The 20,026-nt window shown below is 42.9% G+C and overlaps 1 protein-coding gene across 3 annotated transcripts in view; it reads left to right on the top strand.

Annotated features, from left to right (window-relative positions):
* LOC111236902 (raftlin-like) overlaps nucleotides 1-20,026 on the top strand; it is a 103,956-nt gene that overhangs the window by 69,678 nt on the left and 14,252 nt on the right. For 2 of the 3 annotated variants that reach the window (XM_022765806.1, XM_022765804.1), the window contains exons 6-7: nucleotides 169-372; nucleotides 9,912-10,030. In XM_022765806.1, the coding sequence (XP_022621527.1) occupies nucleotides 169-372; nucleotides 9,912-10,030 (323 nt within the window). The remainder of the gene's footprint in view (nucleotides 1-168; nucleotides 373-9,911; nucleotides 10,031-20,026) is intronic. The other variant, XM_022765807.1, reaches the window with a different exon arrangement.

Here is a 20,026-nt window from a genome sequence, read left to right as displayed (position 1 = left end):
CCTGCAGATGGAGAAGAATTACACTTTGGATTGTGGCCAGTGTACAGCAGTAGTTCAATAATCGTGCGGTAAAAAGTGGGACTTCCACCAAGGATACATCTGTACTGTCACACTCCTTACTGAGTTAAATCAATGACGAGAGCTTTGTCTTCTGTCGCGTCTCTTCAGGGGTGGACCTGCTCGCTCTGTACAACCACCCGCCCGTCCGAGAGGAGCACGTGAAGTACTACACTGTCAAGGTGCCGCTTCGCGTTCAAAACTGTGACGAGGGTGTCAAAGGCGTGGAGGCCAACTGGCTGGACCACATGACCCAGCACTTCAACAACGGAGCCTCGCTGGTCGATGGATACTTCCACCTGGGCAACATGAACGGTAAGGCCGTGAAGAAGATCACTGCACGACAACACTCTGCGTTTTTAACACCCACACATAATGTTTTTAGGTTACATCTCACACACAGTCAAAAAGATGAGAGGTTAGTAATGTAGAGAAAATACAACTAACGCAGTATACTTTTATTCTCCTTCAATATTACAGTGGCCTTCACTTTTGTTCTTGGCTTGTTGCTGCAGGATTGTTCGTACTCTCATTGCTCAGACTCTTACAGCTATTAAAAGTCAAAGAGGTTCCCAAATTGCCTTTTTTTTTTTCCTATCACAGATTCACCAGTAAAATTGTCAACATCAGGCAAATGCAAAATCCACGTCAACCTTTCTAAAATAAAAAGCCTGTGGCAGGTAATGATGCACCTTGCCCTGCGTGGCATTAATTATGCATTAGCTGGCATTGGTTTTCCACCACAAAACAATCAGAACATATTTGAATAATACTTGCATTTGACTGATAATACTTCCTCTGACAGTGTGAGGAAGTGGAGAAGTCCTGCAGGATTTAGTTTTTTACTGCAAACAAACACTAGATAACTGCAGGGGTAGCGGTTATCATACAGTATGTTTGAAATTTCAAGCTACATTAAGCATATTACAAACTATATGAAAGGGTTTACTCATAGTGCCAGAGCCACTGAGAATCAATACCCAACTCTGCAGCTTTACACGGCTTTTAACATATTTCATCTAATCGTTTCGGAGCCTCTGGTCAACGTAGACTTTAAAATTGGGTCTTACAACACAAGGAAAATGTAGGCAGCTATTTCTACAACAAGCAAGCTTAGAGGAACCAAGTCTGCAACAACTGTCCAAAAGTAGAAAACGATGTATTCAAGTGAATGATGAAAAGTTGAACGACCCAGATTTTTCTTTGAGGAGTCTGTGGACCAAACTGGAGCCAGAAATCTTGTGGATATTGGACATTAATTCATTAGCTGCTCAGAAACTTGAACCAGCCACAACAGAATAATAAGATGATGATGTATCAGAGCCGTTCTTCTGTGGATATATTTTGTCTTACTGCCCCTAGTGGTAAAAATAGCTTGATGCACACACAGTATTTTTTAGCCCTGGTAGCAGCAGGGCTCTAGGGATGGCAATTTCAGTCATTCAGTTGGTCACTTTGGTCCATGGTTATCATTATACCTGCTGAACGTTAGCATGTTATCGTTAGCGTGCTGACAAAACTGTGACCCTCCCTTGTACGTATTTAAAAAGACAGCTCAGTGTTTAGAGTCCACCCATAAATTGCTGTGAGGCTGGATGACGGCAACATGAAGGAAACTCTGGATTGCTAGAGGTGTTGATGAAAACTGAAACACTGCATCTTTTACAAACGACAATAGGATGAACTCCATTTCTCTAGTGTGTCGTGCAGCTGCAATGCCTCCTTTGAGTTCAACGAGCTGTTTGGTATCCTCCTCTCAACTATTTCCTGTTTGGGTTTTCCTCTTCCATCAGACCCTGGCGGCTCCATGCTTCACTCTGACACTGGAGAAATACGCCAACCAGAGTAAATAAGAGTCATAATTCATTAATCTGGGAAAGTGAACGCCTCAGCAAGTCTGAAACACAGATAATTAACCTGATAACAAATTAGTGCCTCCTTGCATATTTTATGTCCTGAGAATGGAGTAATGAAGTGTGTTATTATGATTACATTTTTTCTGCCTATTAGAGTCCTCTAACATATTTTGCATTTTCCATGCACTGCTAAGATCCGAGTCTCATGAACAGTGAAATTAGTGGGTAGGGTAGGAAGCAGATCAGCTGCATTATGAAACCGTCTCGCCCTTCACTGACTTATAGGACTGAATGCAGCACACAGCTTAAGCTCCACCACTTTAGAAAACAGACAACTTTACAGAGGTGAATGCTGCACTTTGTGGATTTCGGTCTCTTGAGAGCAGCTGGCAGTGTGACATCAAAGCGGCATCCCGTTTGTTGTTAGCAGCTAATTACACCAAACAGCCGTGCAGCTCAGGGCTTTAGAATCAGTATCCATTCCTGCCGTCTCCATTTTTAGCAACTTCTTTGAGACCAGTTTTCTGAATTCGTGATGAGACGCTGAACACGATGCAAGGGACCATCTCAGCCCTATAAACATCAAGGACATATCTGACAGCGGAACAACAGACTAAGGGACATGGGCTGACAGAGACAGGCGCACACAGGATGGTAGATGGCAGTGACAGGCTTGTTTTGAGATATAGCGTGCTTCAGCTTGTCACGCACTGACAGATACATGTGTGGTCTAATGAGTGTAATTGGGCTTTTTTCCAAGACTGACCTTCTTCTGCCCCTTTTTTTTTTTTTTTTTTTTTACTTTTATCTTGTTGTACTATTATTGTTTTTACACTGTTGATCACTTGAAGGAAGTGTTGCTGAGCCTCGCTGCTTTTTATCGTGGATGTCAATGTCAGTCGTTCCACCACTTTCCACCGTATCTCAGCAGCGGTTGGATGGATTGTGGGGAATTGTGGTGCAGATACATGGTGACTTCCCCTGACTTTGGATTAACGCCATGGCTTTGAGTGAAACAGCTATTAAATGGATTGTCATGAAATTCAGTACAGATTTTCATGTTGCCCTTTGAGAGGAAGTGTAATAACTTTAATAACCCCTTCACTTTTCATCTAGTGTTCATCACTTCAACATTTAAATTCGTCTCACGCTTTGATTTATGACCTGTCATGACTCCCGCCCCAGTCCCGTTCATTTGGGTCACTCCTGCCCCTGTCTCCTGCCATGTGTCTATCCAGCCAGCAGATATCTCCGGACTTGATCTGACTCCCCACACTCACCTGCACACCTGTTCACCCGGCCTGATTCACCTACCTACACACCTGTTCCCATTTTCCCTCATCGCTTCCCTACATATAAACACTAGTTCAGTCCCTTTGTTCCCTCTGTCGAATTGTCTGCCTTCGTTCCTGCTTTTGTCCTGCTCATGTTCCTGTTGTGTTTCCTGTGAATCTGCTATCTGTGTTCATTCCCCTGTTCCCTGTTTGCCTGGATTCCTGCCTGCCATCTTGTCCACCCGTCTGAATGTAAACCTGTTCATCCGGCCGCCTCCGTGCGAGTCTTGCATTTGGGTCCGTTCCTGCATTCCTGGCTTCAGCCTTAATTGACATGCCCAGATACTTGCTGGAAACCAGTGATGATAGTCCCATTAGCCTCAGGACCTCAGCTGGTCCTGGTTTGAACCAGAGACTCTGAGCTCAAAATCCTGTGAACCTGCCTGATTGGGAAGTTTAAAGAAGCTGTAATGCTGCGTAATCTGAGGCAGATTATAAATTCCAATTTGAGAATACAACAGATTTCCCATCAGTCATCAGTCTCAAATACAGTATAGATATATTTCCGTGACAACGCTGTCGTGCTGTGAGTCAACAGTAATCAGTAAAGGTAAACTATAAAATGACAGTTATTTATTATGAGGCTATTGCTACACAGAGACCACAATTCAGTGTTAGTTTGAAATGAATTATCCATGCAGCTCTGAGCTTTAGTTTATAATCAAGCTCTCAAAGGAAAATGCAGCTTTCATATAAATGACCTCAGTGTCCTGAATTGTTTGTTGCATCTATACTTGATTTTCTTGTCTCTCTGCTTTTACCCTGCTTACATATATGTACAAATATGTAAAGTTTACCCCTATCATAATTATTTAGATTCATCTGCTTTTTAAACCTTTTAAAACTTTTAAACCTAAAATGCATTTTTAGAATTAACTGATGAGTTGGATACTTGGATATCAAACCTTTAAATATGACAAATTAATGTTTTAAAAACTATAAGAGCCTGTTGTTGTTATTGTTGTTGTTCTTGTTCATATCGGTACTTGTTGACCTGGAGTCCACAGATTATTTGGCTTTTGTTTCAGAATGTACGTCACTGCTCATGTTCCTGCAGTCAGGCCACAAGTCTGGCCTTTTCCTAAATCTGCTACCTCTCTATTGTCTCTGACAGTCAGCTGTGTGGCGTGGTCCAGAGGGACACACACATGCACAAAAACACACCCAAAAACACACCAGGTCCCGATGCTCCTTCTAAAGATGTGTTTCCATGGTGAAGCCGGATGAGAAAGCATTAGGGTGCATTGTTTGCATACACGTGTGTGTGTGTGTGTGTGTGTGTGTGTGTGTGTGTGTGTGTGTGTGTGTGTTTTGCAGGCAGTGCCACAGTGCGAATGAATCTTTAATGTGTGTCTTATGACATTGGGACCTCTACGCAGCTTAGGATCTGTGAAATTCAATATCGCCATAATATCTGACCCTGTGGCTCAGACGAGGTCTCTGCTCACTGGTGCCACACAAGACTAGACTTACACACACACACACACACACACACACACACACACAGGCCTACATATGAAGTATCCATATATATTTACAAAGACACTCAAATACACTCATTTATACACATTCTACCTGAATGCAGTGTGAAGCGCGGTGTGGGGGGTGTTGCGTTTGTTTACTAAAGAACTGACTGTAATGGTGTTGACAGGGAGTTTGCCTTTGTTACTTGTATAGCTTAAGCTATCTCCAGAGCCACAATGAGGATTTGTAGCCCTGTTGTGAGACATTGAGCTATTCATACGCATGACAGTCAGCCCTCACTGGTTTCTAAATTTGGGCAAAGCCAGTGGAGGGAGACAAAAAGAGAGAGCGAGCGAGAGAGCGAGAGAAAGAGATGCAGGGAATATGAAATTCCAATAAGGTTTTTTTTTTTTTTTTTTTTTTTTTACTGTGAAATGAAATTCACGGAAGGGAAATGATGTGCAAGCGTTTCTCTGAGACAAAAGTTGACGAGAGGTGGAATTAGAACTGAGGGCCCTGGGATGTCTGTGCATGTCTGTGAGCATGAGCATCTCTACAGGATCCACGTCGTGTTTGTTGTGTGGTAGCGGTTCTGTGTATAGGATTTGACAGCACAGCATGAGATGCAGTTATAAGACAGGTTGACAGTGTTAACTTAAAGCATGTATATATATTTAGGCATATACAGATGCACCCAGGTGGTTGAAGTGACACCTCTCGAAGGTTGTATGATCAGTTTGTCTCAAGTGAGAAAGCAACTGCAGGAATCGCTGCACATTAGTTCGGATAAACACTCACAAAACTTGTTAGATGGAAGAATAGATGACGTTCACGGTGGTGGCGCTCCAGTGAATGGCAATAGAGGAACCTGCTCTCACTCAACTGTATGAAAAAAGTGATAATCCCTTAGTTATACACCAGTGCCACAGTGGGAAGAAATCCATTAACTTTAGAGATGATCCACAAATACTGATGTGGAGGGGCAAGTTACGGCTCCGGAGGTGGAGCAGGCTGCTCACTAATGACAGGGTTGGCAATTTAACCCCAGTTCCTTCGTTCCTAATGTCAATTTGACCTTGAGCAAGACACTGACCCTGAAATTACTCCCACTGTTTGGACACTGAGTCAGCTGCTCTACTCCCCCTGGTCGGGCCAGCACCTTGCATCACCTTCCATCCATGTGTGTGAACGGGTGACCGAGAGGCTGCTATATGCACTCCATTAACTATTTATCAAGCTTTACACTGACAGACTCTCCTCTGGAAGTTATTTTTTTCTCCAACACAAGCTTGAGTCTCAAAAATGCATTTATCTTGAAATTTCACCGTGCTAAGAATGTAAAAACCCGTGTGCACGACGCAGCGCGGATGGAGGATAAATCCCTTTGACAGCTGTAACAAAGCAGATTTCCCATCGTCTATATTTCTGTCAGCTGACTCCACAGTGCAGTTGAATGCATGAATGAACACCTATCGGTTCACTCTGGTCTGTCACGAAGACGAGCTCATTTGTAGTATGAGAACATATCAAGTGTAAGTTAGTAGGAAATGGAAATTAATGAATATTAATAAAGATTAAAAATTCATATTTTGGAAACGTATATTAATAAAGCAGCTGCACCATTTCTAACATGCTTTCCCACTTGGAGATTTCACTCCTGTATCCTCTGAATTCAGGCCAAAGCAAGTGGACTATACATTTGCAAACACACCCTGGTCTCTAGTCACCATGCTGTCCATCCTCTGCCCTTTCAGCTGAAGTCTGCCCGGTAACCCACAGGTACCAGCCTGCAGCTGCCAAATCTTTGGCTCCGCTGGGAAGAGCCACATTCAGTCCACACACATTAGACACCCCGGTCTCTTTCTCTCTCTGTCCCTCTCTCTGGATGTCCACTCGTCCTGTTTGAAATATAGATAAGCTGTCAGCAGCCTGTCTCCAGTTCTCTGAGGCTGTTCCTGGCACACATGTTTAAATTATGTCAGCAGACGTGACCTGGGGCAGGGTCACTTTCCAGCTCGGCAGCGGTCAGCTGGACTCGAACACAAACCCACTAATCTTTGCACACAGATCTTTTTGTGAATGCGGCTCACTTGGATCAAATTATGGTGTAAATTTTAAAGTAATAATCCACAGTACTGTGACATTGATAAATATCTAGTTTAGTGCTCTTTCCTCTTGCAGTGCTCCATTTGGAGAGGACAGCAGCTATAGTCAGCTTCAATAGATTCAGTTGCTACGGAGCCCGGTGGTGAAACGGTCATAGCAAATACAAAAAACATGAAAATGAACATAGAAACGTCTCGATCCACTTCAGTGGCATGGGAGGGATTTCAGACACACCTATTTTTCTCACCATTGCAAGCAGCTATTTTTCCATTCAGTTCTGAAGTTAGGAGATTCTTGAACTTTGAGTCCATTGCAGTGAATACGAAATTGTTTGTCAAAATGATATTATCTCAGCATGTAATTCAGTTGTTTGAAAGTACTGCAGTGCCCTCTGATGAAGCTTTATAACCCTGTAAATGTCTCTATATGATGTTGTTTATATAATACAAATGAGCAGTCATCACAAACAAAATAATCAATATTTCCAACCAATGACTTCAAAAAGAGCTTCAGACAGCCAGGCATTCATACGTCATAATCTATGGAACCTCAAACCTTGTCAGTACAGAGAGTGAGAGTTAGCATTAGCACAACCACTAACACGGTGTCAGCCACTGCCAATTGCAAGCTAATAAATTAAAGATGCTAACTGGGCTAACCGCCAACCTCTCATTTTGGTGCACAACAAACAGGGTCTGACTGAGGCTCCAACATGTGCCAGAGTCTCTCAAATATTTCCTTCGCTAGCTGTTTCACCTGTTGACCTCACGCGAGCAGTGGTGGGTGGGGCCTGATCCAGAATTTCTCAATGAGGAAGTAAGAGTTGCTGTTGCTTGTTGATGTTCACTTTTTATGTGCTGCTTGGAACATGGGGAAATACATTCAAAGATCTAACATGCTAAAACACCTGTATGGCCCTTTAATCAGTTCTATCTGTTAATTAAGGTAAATCAAGGAAGGCTACGAGTCTTATTTCCTGCCTGGGGTGAAAAACTTGTAGGTGATGTACACCTGTAAAACTTAATCTGGGTAGAAAGTATTTCTGATGCACAGCTGCAGACAGCTTCCGTCCTGTGCGCTCTCTCTGCCGTTTGCTCATTCAAAGCGCTGTGTGCTAGAAGCCGATGTACAGCAGCAGGTTTGCGAACATGTCCATGAATATTAGGAACACACAACTTCCGAGTGTCAGTCTGTGTGTGTCAGACTCTGGATGTCTGTTGGTGATGCTCTCCTCTGTCATTTGGGTGCTGATTTAAGCCGCTGCATGTCACCCGGTGTCACTTGCTGTCACCCTGATATCTGACCCCCCCCCTCATCCTACCATTTGCCTCTGTGTCTTTCAGTCCCAGCGCTGTCACTCCCTGTTGTTAGTGCGACTGTATTTGCATGCCTCGCCCTGCGACCTTGAGTATGTGAGTCACGGAGGGATGGAAAACAATTTTACTGAGGGCGCACGGTGGTTTTTTTGCAAGTGTAAACAACTTATTCTCAGTCGGCCCGGCGGCTGCTCAGCTCAGCTCTCAGTCAATAGGCGCAAGATAATGTTTATTTGTGCACGCAACCGGTGCATTCCCCTGACGGACTCAACGCCCCCAGCTACCAACTCCTTCTCTTCCACTTCCCTCGTTCTCTCTCCTCTGCTGAGCGTCTTGTCTGCATTATCACCAGAGACAGACTTCCCCCTGTAGAGCAACGGCGCAACCCTGTGTCGATCTCACCTGAGTGATCCCTGTTGCGCTGGCAGGGAACCGATGGAGGGCCTCGGCGCCTCGCGTTTTCCGAAAAAGAATTCTTTCCAATTATACGGCAAGCGAGGAGGCCTGACGAATGAGGCGGTGGAGCGGTGGACTGAGGGGGGGAGGGAGGGGAGGGTGAGGAAGAGAAAAGGCAAAGGGGCGGGATGGAGGTGAACAACGACAATGTCTGTTTTGAGAGAGCCAGTAGACGTCTGAGAGATGTCTTCAATTGAGCGCACACGGGTCCTAAATGGGTTTTCAGGGAGGGGGGAAATAAAAGAGCCTGTCATCCCTCCACTCCATCTCTCCCTCTGTCTCACCCACTCCCTCCTTCTCTTTCTATCTTCCTCTCCCTCCCTCTCTCTCCGCAGGCTCTCCAGCCGCCTCTCATCCCCCTATTATTAGGGCCCAGTAATGAAATGTGGAGTGTCTCGTATTGGTGCCCGGGCCCCGGCAAACTGTATTAGTGTGTAAATGGTGTGGGAGTAATGAGAAAGCACTAAGGCCGGCCGGGAAGACTGGACCATGGGGCGTGTATTTGGTGTGTACGTATGTGTGTGTGTGTCTGTGTGTGTCTAAATGTAATGTGCATGTGCATCAAAGGAATAACAAGAGACATTGGGTGGAAAGGGGTCCCAGCTCATGGGGGCCAGATGCCAATCCTGCGATTGTTATCCTGCAACAGAAGAGAAGCTTAGAAAATCTATTTGGTCAGCAGCACACAATCTCACTAGTGGCCCGAAGCATCAACGTCAATGTCTTTATGTGGCTCACTTAATTCAAGTCTTTTTAAGGTGAATTATGCAGGCTTAGCAAAAGGATTTATGCTTTAATGCCTTACGGACCGACTTCATTAAATCAGTGGCTACATTTCGCCATCGCTAAAATCTGTCCATCTTTTTTTCAAAGTAATGGTTTTCAGTCGTGATCCTCGGGATGCAGAGTACTGCTGGTTTCAAATCCTATCAGCTATTGAATTCACCTTGCTTCCTAGTTGTAATTAGCCTCTGTTTGGCTGTCAAGCATGAAAACCAGCAGGGCTCTGGGTCCTGAAAAACACTGATGTAGCGCATAATGTCTCCTCTCCTTTTTTTAACATCCCAGAAGGGGAATACCTGCTCCTTTCTTTTACACTGTCTCCCTGCATAATGTATAAAGTGCACATTGCTCACACAAATGGCTCACACCACTGGCTATGTAATAAAGGGTTGTGTGCGAATGTGGCTGACTGATATCATTCCATTTCCTCTGGCCTGGAGGGTCTGAAGGAGCAGCAGAGACAAGACAGACACACTCCATCCAGTAAATACTCTTTTCACGGCTGGATTTTATTATTTTTTTTTCCTCCTTCTCTGCAGATTTGCTGCCTAAGTCGGTGGAAAGTGTCTTCATCTTCCAGGAGGCGAGCGAGGGAGAGCAGAACGCGGCCGCGCCGACATTCGACGCCATCGTAGTGGAGCAGTGGACCATCATTGATGTGAGTGGAGAGGTGTTTCTTTTTGTCACAGTGTCACAGGTTTTGCTCTCTCTGCCACCAGTGGAGAGGAAAATCTGAGGGAATTTGTGCATCGTTTTTTTTTTTCAGCACATACTGTACGTGCTGCTGGTTTGGAAAGGCAGGTTCACTAAACATAATACCCGTGTTAAAAGATGCATAGTGGCACATTTAGCCAGGGCTGGGTCATGTTGTGATGATATTATCATGTTGCCACTCCGATCCACCTTTCAGTCTCCCGCTCAATAAATCAAAGAAACAACCTGAATGAATGAGTCATAAATAAGAAATAAGGAATACTGATGTTCCCATACGGGGCAGGAAGCGTCACTCATTGGTTTGATGGGAAAGAAAATGCTATGGCCTTTCCAGGCACCAGATCTCAGCTCGATTGAACTCTTATGGGAGATCATGTGTTAGACAACATCAAAACACCAAATGAGGTAATATCTTTTTATGAGTGTGGTGTTTGATCCCCCCAGTGTGTTGGTCCGTCCTATAACTTGTCACCCGTCAGTAATGCTTATATCAGTATTGTAGTATTCAACGAATACATTTAACTTACATCACTCAGATCTATTTAGAGGACAAATCCACTTTAAGAGTCTGCTGGTCTTGTATTGAAATCAGTTGTCACTCGGATATTGTGCCTTCCCGCCCCCTCCTCGCTCTTCAGCCAACCATTCTCCCAGCAACCCGAAAGGCAAATCTGGCAAATCTCAATTTATGGGACATGTGTTGCGGTTGCTTGTCTTATCAGGAGCAAACAAGCCCTTATCTGCCCGCCGATTAGTGTCTCTCCTCAGCACAAGTTCCAAGTTGGAAATTGATTTCTGTCTGAGTTGAAGGGTTTGCAGCCATTTCATTGCTGATCATCTGTATGTATGCGTGTGTGTGTGTGTGTGTATGTGTGTGCATGTGTCTGCAGCTGTATGTGCATGTGTTTGTGTCCGCTAAGTGTGTGCGGATGGGTCGGGTTTTCGTGTGTCTGTATGTGTTTGCCGATGCTATCTCAGTAATTGAATTTAGACTTTTTGCGGCCCGTGGCTTTCCAAGTGTGAAAGGAGACTTTTGTCCCCAATATGTGGCTCTCTGATTGTCCAGCGCGGCGCTGATGGCCACATGTGCCAATAAAAAAGGCTCAGTCGCCTGGCGGCAGTCATCTGGCGGCAGCAGCAGCAGCAGCAGCAGTAAGACCTCCCCTCCTCTGAGATGAATGGTAATGTGGTTACAGCTTAATGGATTTCAAAGCCTCCTCAGAAAATTTCGGCGAACGACACTGAACCGACACCCAGTGTTCCAGGAGATCCAATCAACTGTTCCACTGGGACTTCATCAAAAACTGTTTCACCCGAGCGATCTGCACCATGCCAAATCAGATTGACAACACACTCTTTCACAAAGGGCGACCAGGGTCTCACATCATCCCCATTCATTCATTGTGATAACTGCCGAAAATTGATATGCAAAGTATCCTCACAGCTCATTATTGTTTCAGTGCTGGGATAATTACAATGAAAAATAAGGCTGAATATTGATTGCGGGTATTTTTTTTTCTATTTCTTCTTCTTCATATACGTCATCATCTTTTCTCCTTAATGCTTTACAGTTTTATTTATCAAAAAGTCTGACAGGTGTTTGGATGTATGAAGCTTACAGCGGAAGAGGCAAACAAGCTGTTTCACAGAGGGCATGCAATCATTTACATTGTCGTAAAGTGGGAGTGTATCATCTCAGGGACGGTGTCTGTTCGCTTTCAAGGGTTTTAATTGTTTCTCCAATAAATGATTTACAACTAATCAGAAGATCTGCTTGTGAAAAGTGCAGAGGTTCTAACGGCGTCAGTTCTACAGGTGGAATTTATTAAAAACAAAAAAAGGTGACACACATGAACATCAGAGGTGTGGAAATCAACGATATCCGTCATGACAGCGATGCATGGATGGAAGAAGGTGATTCAGGGAGGATGTGAGTTCTAGGAAGCAAAGAGACAGGCTGAGCACAGGTCCGGGAAGGAGCAGGTGAACATCATCAGCTGACCACCCACTCATGTCTGCCAGTCCCCTGCTGGGGTTGGACAGGAGAGCCTCCAAGACTGTGGGAGGGGTGTCACATAAGGCTGAGATCAGTTTGCATCATTAGAGAAAGGTTTGCCATAACAAAACCTTCTTTTCTTTTATTTCAGCGTTTTTATTAGTTTACAAGGTGTTTCTTTTGTGCTTAAAGGAGCTATTTGTAAAGTCTGCTATTGCTACATAGCCAACATTAGCATTAACAGCTTTTTTCTTACCAGTCTAGAAGAAACGTTGCGAGTTCAGCATCAAATTTCATTCCTTTACTCGCCAAGAGCCGTCTCCAGAAAGAAACACCAACGTTAACTGCTGGTTCTGTCGCTGCCTCTCTTCTCTTCTCTGAAATTAGCATGCTAACCTTTCTCATCACTTTCCGATAGCGAGTCACTGAAGCCTCCAACGTGCCCTGAGGTTGTATTACAACCTCTTGTATTATAAAGACAAAACAATGGATCACCAACACCTGCTCCCGGGAAGAAACCGCGTTCGGCGGCAGAGAAAATGTTGAAATAGCCCTTTTAATCAGCCTTGCTTGTAAATTAGGAGAGAGGTCACAGGTCTAATGCAGAAGAACCAGATCATGTGATCACATTTTTAATAAAAAACAAAGCCTGAGTGGAAACACCAGAGTCAAGTGTAACAGCCGGCTGGGTGGAGGGACGGATGTGGATGTGGGGGCTTTGGAGTTGTTTAAAAGCACCTTTGATGGAGTTGTGCTGAGTAACAAAAGCAACAAGTAATATTCTTTAGCTGTTCATTATTTTTTCAATGAGTAATATGTAGTGAGTTATTGATTACGTTTTTTTAGTAACTTGCCCAACACTGGTGAACGAAGACGATACATCTCTCTCTTTTGTAAAAGATCATTTCAGTCATTAAGATGGAACCAAGAGGCTCCCATATGAAATTTAAAAAAACATTTATCTTATACATTAGATTACAAATATTTAGTTTATTACCAAATGATGAAAAACTGGTTCAGTTTTCTTTAAATGCACTGTGATAAGACAGTATTGAAGTACAATGATAAACAGTCAACAACTGCGACAAAAACCAGACGTTGTTACATGTGAGACAAACAAAAACTCATGGGTCGCAAGATTCTGACTTCAAAACAAATCATATCATAAAAGAAAATGAAAGAAGAAGACAAGCGACAAAAAATGAATGTCGAACTGACAAACTAAGATGCAAGTGTTGCAGAAACGGTTTCTGCTAAATGACATCAGATCACAGCCAGGAGGAAAACGGCACAAAAACAGAGAAATGCATAAATAAATTAAAAATAAATTAAAAGCGTACATACAAATAAATGGCTGCATGTCCTCTGCACAAAAATGCCATCAGTGCTAGAGAGCTAATGCAGACATTTCCTGAAGCTTTTGTTTCCCATGAGAAATGAGAAAGAAAACTATTTTGGACAGATGTCCTAAATACATATGAAGATTGTAGCAGTCGCCTGGACACAGTGGGTTTTTTTTTTCCTGAGCAAAATGACCTGAATAGGAGCCATATGGACGGTGGTGACGTGCCTCAAAATGAATAACTCATCAAGGGTCTCTGCTATGAAACTCCAATTAGGACCAGCTTCTCATCTCTTTTTTGTCCTGTGGGAAAATCAATACAGGAGCTGCCATGGAGCTAATGTGCTGAAAGCTCTCTCCCCTATCACCGAGCTTCACAAGAGCAATAACCAAACAAAACATGTCTTCAGACCTCAGCTAGCGCTGCTCTTAATATGTTGGCTCACAATGAGCTGCTGCAGGAGAATTTATTTATCAGGAGGGACAAAGTGCATTAGCAGGAAGGTGTTGTGTTTCAGTCTTTGTGTATCCACATAAAACAGTAAGAGTGCACCAGAGTCACAAAAACACCCGTGTATGTGTGTGTGTGTGTGTGTGTGTGTGTGTGTGTGTGTGTTTTACTAAAAGATAAACTCATATTCACCTCAGTGCGGCTGACATGTACGAGGACTCTGGTGTTTCTAAGACTCTTTTCAGCTTCTCTTTCATATCTTCTTAAAATGTTGTCTATGGCACCATTATCCACTTCAGCTCTGCCAAGCCCAGGCAGTAGGTCCATTATGATGCATCCAGCACATGTTGTGCCGAATTATAAATTCTTAAGATCATACAAAGATTTTTACAAATAGATCTAACAAGTCGATCTAAAGGGGAAATTTAGAGATTATTAGATTGTGTGCAGAATATTTCCATCTGATCTGCCACAGTCTAAGCCTCATATAAGCTTCAAAGAACTGTACATAAAAAGTGTTTATAAACTGAATAGCCTCAGTGGAGTAATTCAAGTGGGACGCTAGTGGCTCTAGAGGGAGCTGCATGAAGGCTGAGCAGTTGGGGCTGAAGACAACAAGTTGGAAAATGATGCGCGGAGTTAGACAGAAGTGAGTTTACTGCACTTCTGTAGTCTGCTCCTCGCCTCTGCTAGCAGCTTGAGGCTACATTAGCTGATTCAAGCATGATACACCCAAATCTCTGACCGAACTGTCGACAGCTGAGCGGGTGATGTCGGCAACAGATTTTGACAAGGAAGAAGAATGACTGGAATAATAAAGCTGATATCTCTGGCCCCATTTAGATGCATCTGATCACAAGTGGACAGCTCTAAGTTCAGAGGGGAACACACCCAAGATGAATTTGAAGACGCATTTAAGATCTGATCACTCCACCATCAGACCACCTCCGGGTCTGGGCTGCATGCGGCCTCATTCTTGTAACAACATAATGAACACAAATGTGTGCTGGGCCACATTGAAGGACCGCCTTAAAAAGGGGACTCATATTTTACACTGTTTAATTTGAAGTTTTGATATCAATAAGATATATTTGTGGTTTTAAGATCTCTCTGGAGCTCTAGTAACAACGGGTCGGTGAGCCAATCGGATCAAATAAAAATAAAAAAACAAATCTTGCAAGGTTGGATTGTGGGACCATGTGGGCGGGGCTTGGGGCATGGCTGAGGGCGTTGACTGGTTTGTTGTGACATCCTAAAGTCACAGAAGTCCTGACGGCTGGTTTTAAGGCTCAGTTTCTGAATACAGGCTGTGTGCATTTCTCTGTGGACTGAGGCTTTGATACTTTCACAGTATTAATATAGAAGCTAGACCTGATCTATAATCAAAAAAGACATGGAAGTCACATTTTATACAATATGGGAATTTTAACTAACGTCCTCTGCCACAGTCTAATTAGTCTCATTATGAGTGAGCATGAATGAATGTGTTTATTTGCATATAGAGCGGGGAAGTTGAGATCCTTTCACAAGTGGTCACTCGAGACGCATGTGGAGACACATTTTAATGCCGGGTCTGAACAGGGCCTCTGTTTCTGCTGCATCCATGTTTGTCTTTTTTTTTTAAACTAATGTGTTTTGGACAGAGTTGACAGCAGGAATGCGAAGTTAAATCGGAACAGCACTCTAGCAATTTAGTAGCGCACATTCATAGTCGGGAGACTTGTTAGAGACAGATTAAAGTCCTCACTTTTAGTGCCTTGTATTGGTCAAGCTTCAAAAACACTGAATCCTTTATTTGCTAAGATGCAGCTGCATTAAGACACATGTTCCACAGACTGTGCACTTCTCATGATAAAGTAAATTAACTTGACGTGTTAACTCAGGGAAGTGTTCCTGCTCAAGAGGTCTGTAAAGAATCATCTTCCGAGGATCAACACACCCAAATCACAAAAGAGCATATTTTTACCTAGTTGTATCCAGCCATGCTCATAATCTTGACTCTATGTGCCATGTGTGAATGTGCCATCACCCCAATACAAGGCGGGTGAGTGGAATTTGAGCAGCACAAACTAAAGTCCATTCACCTCCATTTCAGGGTGACAGCACAAATCTCACAATCCCCCAGAGCTCAACATATAAAAGTGAAATGATGCAGCTCGGTCGACACGAGCAGGTGTGTTTGTGACTCTAATTAAGCGCAGCAGAGATGCAGCATGGCTCCGCTACTGTAATCACGGTTCTTCAAGACAATGATTACTTCTGTGCAGTGGTTACCAAGGCTTTATACATAACTTAGAAAAATGGTTAGAGCAGAAAACAAGATGGATTGCAAACTAGCTCCCTGGTTAGCACAAAAAAAAAGCTTTTGTTTTTGGGTTTTATTACGCTGCTAGAACATGGAAAATAACTGCTGTTTTATGAGTTTGGTGTTTGCAAAATGATTTAAAGTTAAAACAGTTTTCTCTCAGATGGATAGCACAGGATCTTAATGCAGATTTCATAAATGCTTTCGTTTCTCGAGATGAGCAGCTTTTTGAGCATGTACCGTCTGTACATAGTTTTTGACTTTCCACTTGAAGACTATGGATATCACAGCATGACTCTCAGTGAGAAAAATGTTCTCTCAACCGCTTCAAGCACCGCAGTCTGATGATGTCGCAGGCACGCTCACTCCTCCTTGATCTTGACAACTCGTAACCCAAACGGCAAACCAGGGAAAAACAAACTACAGGGGGAGTTTAGAGAAAGTGTCCTGCAGGAAGACGCACTAAAAGTTAATATCAGCGGAGTTCACATTTAAGGAATGGCACTCCAAAGTCAAAGCAAGTGAAAGGAGCTTAACAGAGCTGACATTGTTGTCACTCAGTCCCAGAATTCACCAGCATCCCCGGCTTTGAAGAGCAGCACTTCACAGTCTTCAGAAACTAAATTATGTCTAAAATGGGATTAGGGCCCCACATCACAGCAGTGGTGTGGCAGGGAGGAATCTTTGAAGCAATAGTTTTAAGACATAGACGAAGGACACCTCAGATCCACACATGAAGATATAGTGTGTGTGTGTGTGTGTGTGCGCTCAAATCAGGTTCACACAAAAGCCACCTGCTACAGAGCATCTTCCTCTGGCTTCACTAGAATCACTCCCGCGGTCGGTGCAACGAACACAGGATGCAGATTTGTAGATTTCCTTCTAATGTCAGACCTCACACATCACTCACAGTGTGCAGTATATGTTGTATCACACGCTCTGTGTCTGTGTGTGCATGCTGAGGCCTGTGTGTTGTGCAGAGAGTCGATCATCGACATGAATTGCCTGTCCACGATATCTCTATCCCCTCTGACTGAGGTGAGAGAAGAGGTGACCTAGATAGAAGGAGAGTAATTTGCACTGTCCGTGCTAGTGAGAGATCACGCCCGCTCTGTCAGACAACGTGACGATGATGCTGATAGCTGTAGAGGGGAGGGGAAGGCTTCGGTTTATAGGGTTCAGTTGTTTATGTGCAAGACATAAGACACAAGTAATAACATGTACCCTAGAAGTGACAGTTTTATTATGAATGTTCAAGCTGCAGTGGTTGAAAACATACAATGGGCATCAAGTGCTGTGCTGTATTACTTAGAGTTTCCATTTTGAGCTATTTCATACCTCTACTCCTCTACATTTCATCTTACACAAAAGAATATGATAAGCTTATTAAATACATGGCATTGTTAAGGCTTATCCCTGTGGTTACCACACTGTTTGGCTTTAGATCCCTTACAAAAAGTATTGAAATGTGATCATTTCCACCAAAGAGTGATTGTTGAACTGAATCTCAAAAGAAGTGAAAAAATAAATACAGATTAAAATCTGACCGCATATGAGGTAGTTAAAACTAGCTCCACCTCCTTACGCATCAGTAACAATCTAATCATGTAAGATATAAAATATGTCGGTCACATGGGCCATTTCTCTGCAGAACAAGTACTTTGGATACAGTGAGCGCATTTTGCTGATGATACGTTCATGCTTTTACTTATAAGATTCTGAATGCAGCACTTTCATGTCTGATGGAGTATTTTTTACATTGTTGTATTGGTGCTTTTTAGTAAATGACCTGAGTACATCTCCCACCACTGATCTAGCTACCATATCATGGAGGTCCTCAGAAACAAAGAGGAAATCTGAACTGAGTCCCTGTGGTGTGCATGCAGTTAATGTTATGAGTAAAAGTGAATAGTCTGATCAGGCAGAGTTGAGCCTGAGCTGAGGTGAACATGACAGAGAAACTGGCATGTTTTTTATCTCTTGTTCCAAAGTAGGTTGTGGTTAAAAGAGTCAGCTCAGTTAACCTAAAAAAACATCTGGTATTTACCTAACTACCTGGCAGGCTAATTTAAAAAAGCAGTAAACAGAGACACAGAGAGGAACTCTGGGCCCCCCTGTCAGAATTTTGCTCCTGGCCCTCTCTTTTATTTGAATAATATAATTAGGGCTGCTGCTTTAAAGTTGATGACTTGTCTGATGATCTCTCTCAGAAAGCCCCCCCCCCCCACCCTCCCATTTGAATCATCAGTTTCAAACATCAAATGCTCACATTTTTATTCTCCCTGCAAAAGTGCCTAATAAAAGCTTTCACTGACACATGATGAACAGTATAACTCCATCCCCTGGCTGATCCTTTGTTTTTCTAACCGCCTCATCATGTGTTATCAGGCTGCATAGTTTAGTCTTGACTCCAAAGTAGACTAATGCCTCGTAAATGTCTAAAGTTTGGATGTACTCTGTATGTCTTCTATTAAAGTTTATTATTGCTGCGGTAATGCAGGTTTAAGCCAAGAAAACATCCCTTGATGGTGCCAAGGCATTGGACAAATTACAATTGTGACCTGATGATGATGCTAGATGAAAGGTAAGGTGATCAAATTTAATTTGATTCATGGTGTGGGCATCATGGATGTCTGCAGCAGATTTTATTGCAGTCTAGGCAATATTTGTTGAGATAGTTCACTCTAAACCACTAATGTAAACCTCAGGGTGGTGCTAGAGGAAGAGTCAGGGGATCACCCAAGTCAGGAAAATACACCTTTTAAGGACCATGAATATATGTTCAAGATTTTATGGCAATCCACCCAATAGTTGATGAGATAATTTCAGTCTGGGCTAAAGTGGTGAACCAACTGTCCAACATCGCCACTCCTATAGCATGGCTACAAACACAGAATCAACCTAAATAAAATAATACAAATAAAATGAATAAATAGCAAATAAAATAAAGTAAATGACTAAATAATAATAAAAAAAATCCCCTATATAAACTAGCTGCATATAGCCCTATAAAGCTCTATATACCCTATGATTTTAGACTCTTAGACTTAGACTATAGACAAGAAGTTCCAGAAAAATGTAAAATCTATATTTACATGGCAAACGTGATTCGCCTGAAAGCTCCAGAACAGTTATTGAATAGATCTTGTGGTGAGATTGTTTTGCCAAGCTGGTGAGAGGTTTTCATCCATGCTGAGCAACAAGCTTATTATCTAAACAAAAGTGAGCAGATGTAGCAACAAGGAATAGATTTTAAAATGCACAAATATAAAATATTAATGTTTTATGTTTTTTGAAAAGAACCAATTACACTTATAAAGGGATGCTGGAGTGCTTTAAATCACAGAGGATGCTGAATTTTCTGTTGCTGTGACAACACTCCGGGTTGAGCGAGCTCATCAGGAACAGTATCTGAACGCCCCTTTTTTGAAAAAGGTATTTGCTTCATCAGTACTGGACTGCGTCTGCAAAGCGTTTAAACCCCAAAATTCAGCCACATTCAGAGCTGGTGAAAAACAGCATTATGGTTTGTTATGTCTATGTCTTGCAGAGCTGGTGGAGGGGCTTTAAATAAAAACAATAGATGTGTTTTTGTTGAGCTGACTCTCACAGTGCACTATGAACTTTAAGTTGACCTGCAGCTGCACCTTCCTTTGCCGTAGGCCTGAAAATAAACTTGCTCAATCTCCATAGCTTTTCTGAAAATGATAAGGAGGTGGTTGAGCAGCAAAAAAATGTCAGACTTAGATGTGTGTTCTTGCCTGATGTTTTAGCTGTCATGAGTGAAAGCTAAAAATTGTTTTTTTTTTCCCCTCCCTGCTGAGATACCTTTTAGCAAGGGGCTTG

This window comes from Seriola dumerili, unplaced genomic scaffold (genome assembly GCF_002260705.1).
Source record: "Seriola dumerili isolate Sdu_G_001 unplaced genomic scaffold, Sdu_1.0 BDQW01000756.1, whole genome shotgun sequence".
Classification (NCBI taxonomy): Eukaryota; Metazoa; Chordata; class Actinopteri; order Carangiformes; family Carangidae; genus Seriola; species Seriola dumerili.
This window is presented reverse-complemented; position numbering and strand designations above follow the sequence as displayed.